We start from the raw sequence: 2,704 nt of genomic DNA, 5'->3' as shown, positions 1-2,704 counted from the left end.
GGCTCCTGCCTGCATGGCTGCAGCTGGGCTTGGCATCAGCTAGAGCGGGAACCCTGGGCCAGGGGGATGTCCCTTTCCAGGACACAACCCTGGATGTGTCTGTGGGCACCTCAGAGCAGGGAGGGGGTTTGGTGAACCCCCAGCAGCTCCAACGTGCCCAGCACTGGGGCTCACAGGAGAGCGGTGTGGGAGCCCAACAGCCCTCCCACAGCTCTGCTCTGCTACAGCAGCCCCGTGAGGGATCCTGCACACACCGGGGCTCATGGTGGGGTGTCACCCTGCCCACCCAGGGGTGGGCATCCAGGGTGCCACACACTGCACCCCGCACACCCTGGGGTGCACACAGTGCTCTGCCCAGTGTACCTCACCCAGCACCCTGCACTGCAGTACAGCTGTGTCCGTGGCAGGGAGCAGGGCTGGGGGTCCCAGGCGTTTGGTGCAGGCAGGGTGGGAGCAGGGAGCGAGGCCTGCGGGGCAACGAGGTTTTGGGCAGCAGGGGTGCAGAGTGTGTGGGGAACAGGGGCGCATCACGCTGCCACGTAGCTGTTCTTGTAGGGGCTGTGCTCGTGGGGGGCAGTTGGGACCCCCGGCATCGGCGATGGCACGTGGTTGCTGCTTTCCCAGAGGGGCTCGTAGCTGTCCTTGGGGGGAAGCTCGCTCACGTAGCAGATGTTCTCGCTGTAGTTGGGTTTGAAGCTCTCTACGACATCTTTGGGGACTCCAGCCCATTCCTCCGAGGAGCAGAGCAGGGTGAGAGGAGCCACCAGCCAGCCTAGCCCCAAGCCCACGGGGTAAGGGGTGAGCCTGGGGCAGGGCTGCCCAGAGCTGACTTACCTGGAAGTTGCCATTGTGGGTGATGAAGAGCTCATCGAAGTTCTTGCTGGGGTTGGGGATTCGGGGCATGAGGATGACCCATATCCTGCACGGGAGAGATGTGTCAGAAGGGAAGGGCCCCAGCGCTGCTGCCCCCCTCCAGCTCCCCACACTCACCTTTCCATGCGCACCAGCAGGACAACGAGGACCAGCAAGATCAGGCAAGAGGCAATGGGGATCAAGACTGTGTGGATCCAGAACCAGTGCAGCTGCTCCTCCACCATGCCTGGAAAGAGCCAGGGCGACCATGGGAGCTCGGCATCATCTGTAGCAGGGCTCAGCTGGGAGTGGAGGATGGAGACGGGCTCATGCCCAACCCAAGCCCTGCCACATTGTCACCACAACGGACTGGTGATCCTGTCCTGGACCAGACATGCCAGAGCAGCCCTCCAGGGCAAAAAAACCCCTGGCAAAAGTCAGCAGGTCTCGCTGGCAGGGGGTGTGTGGCTTCCAGAAGCACAAAGGATGCAGGGGCCGATGCCACTGCCTGCACCCCGGGTACCCATATGGGTCTTGCCCCAACAGTCACTGCCTTGGGCCACTTTGCCACTGGGTTGGCCATCCCTCACCTGCTGAGCCCTGCTGAGCCCTGCCGTGCCCCAGCCTGTCCTGTCCCACCGCAGCCCCCAGGACCTACCCTTGCTGGTGGAGTTGCTGCCCCAGACCACGGGGATGCTCCACTCACTCCAGAGCTGGGTGCTGCCACAGTAGCTGTTGATCTTGCTGCGCACGTAGAAGGTGTAGTACTTCTCGTAGTCCACGCTGGGGAAGGAGAAGATGTCTCCTGTCACCCGGTGCTCCTGCAGAGAGACGTGGGCCATGTGACAAGGGCCAGCACTGCCATGGAGGCTCGTCCTCAGGCACAACTATGGGAGTGCCACGTTCAGGGGGGTTCTCACCGTCCAGCTGGTGTCCTTGTTGCTCTTGTACCTGACGGTGTGCTCCAGGCACTGGGCTTTGGGGTACGGGGAGGTCCAAGTCAGCTGCAGCTGGTTGCTGCCCATGTTGCGGATGGTCAGGTTGACGGGTGCCTTCGGTTTCACTGCAAAGCACAGGTAACACCTGGTCAGTGCTATCCCCATGCCCCGGTGGTCCTGCCACCAGCCAGGACGTGATGGAGCAGTCTTGGGGATCCACGGCCCCACAGCAGTCCCACAGGGGAGAGTGGGTGCCCCTCAGTGCTCCATACCCAGGTCCTGCAGCTCCATGCGCTTGCTGCGGATCTCCAGGGTCCTGTCACCAAGGCTGGCATTGAGGAGGACGTGGAAAGGCTGGAACTGGATGATCTCGCTCTGGTTGAAGTGGCAGCCGACACCGACCCCCCGGGCTTGCCGGGAGGGCTTCACAGGGGATCTGTTCTCGTACCTGTGCCGCAGCAGGTTATTGGGCTCCCCGAGACCCCACAGACCCCAGACCTCCCCGGGACCCCTCTCCCTTGGTACATCCCATCCCACTTGCCCTGGAGACAGAGCCTCCCCCACCCTGGGTTTGGGGAAGAGAAACAGGCTGATGCCAGAACCAGTGATGCTGGCAGGAGCCCCCCAGGCAGCGACCCCCCTGCTGTGGGGCTGGCTGTGGGGCAGGGGCACCTACCAGTAGTAGAGGGAGTAGTTGGCGGTGAGCGTCTCTCTGCTCCCCCACATGCAGGTCATGTACTCCTCGTTCAAGAGGACACACTCCACACCTGCAAGGGACAGACACCTCTGGGCACTGCGCCAAGGCCCAGGGCTGCACCGTGGAGACACGGCATGTGCCAGCAGTCCCTGCACATCCCCATCAGCCTTCCCCCACGGGAGCCAAACAAGCCCAGCTCTATCTGGCGGAGCTGCAG

General features: G+C 63.0%; 1 protein-coding gene across 1 annotated transcript; it reads right to left on the bottom strand.

Moving 5' to 3' along the window:
• Window positions 1-527: 527 nt before the first annotated feature.
• Window positions 528-2,601, bottom strand: IL2RG (interleukin 2 receptor subunit gamma; the record flags this gene model as incomplete). The annotated part of the gene is made up of 7 exons (XM_010164165.2): window positions 528-731; window positions 835-919; window positions 991-1,099; window positions 1,511-1,673; window positions 1,773-1,915; window positions 2,063-2,238; window positions 2,467-2,601. Coding segments are annotated over 7 exons (1,015 nt in total), but the record flags the coding sequence as incomplete, so codon positions are not given.
• Window positions 2,602-2,704: the final 103 nt, after the last annotated feature.

This window comes from Antrostomus carolinensis, unplaced genomic scaffold (assembly GCF_000700745.2).
Source record: "Antrostomus carolinensis isolate BGI_N321 unplaced genomic scaffold, ASM70074v2 scaffold29173, whole genome shotgun sequence".
Classification (NCBI taxonomy): Eukaryota; Metazoa; Chordata; class Aves; order Caprimulgiformes; family Caprimulgidae; genus Antrostomus; species Antrostomus carolinensis.
Note: the sequence above shows the minus strand (reverse complement) of the source record. Positions and strands in the feature narration are given on the sequence as shown.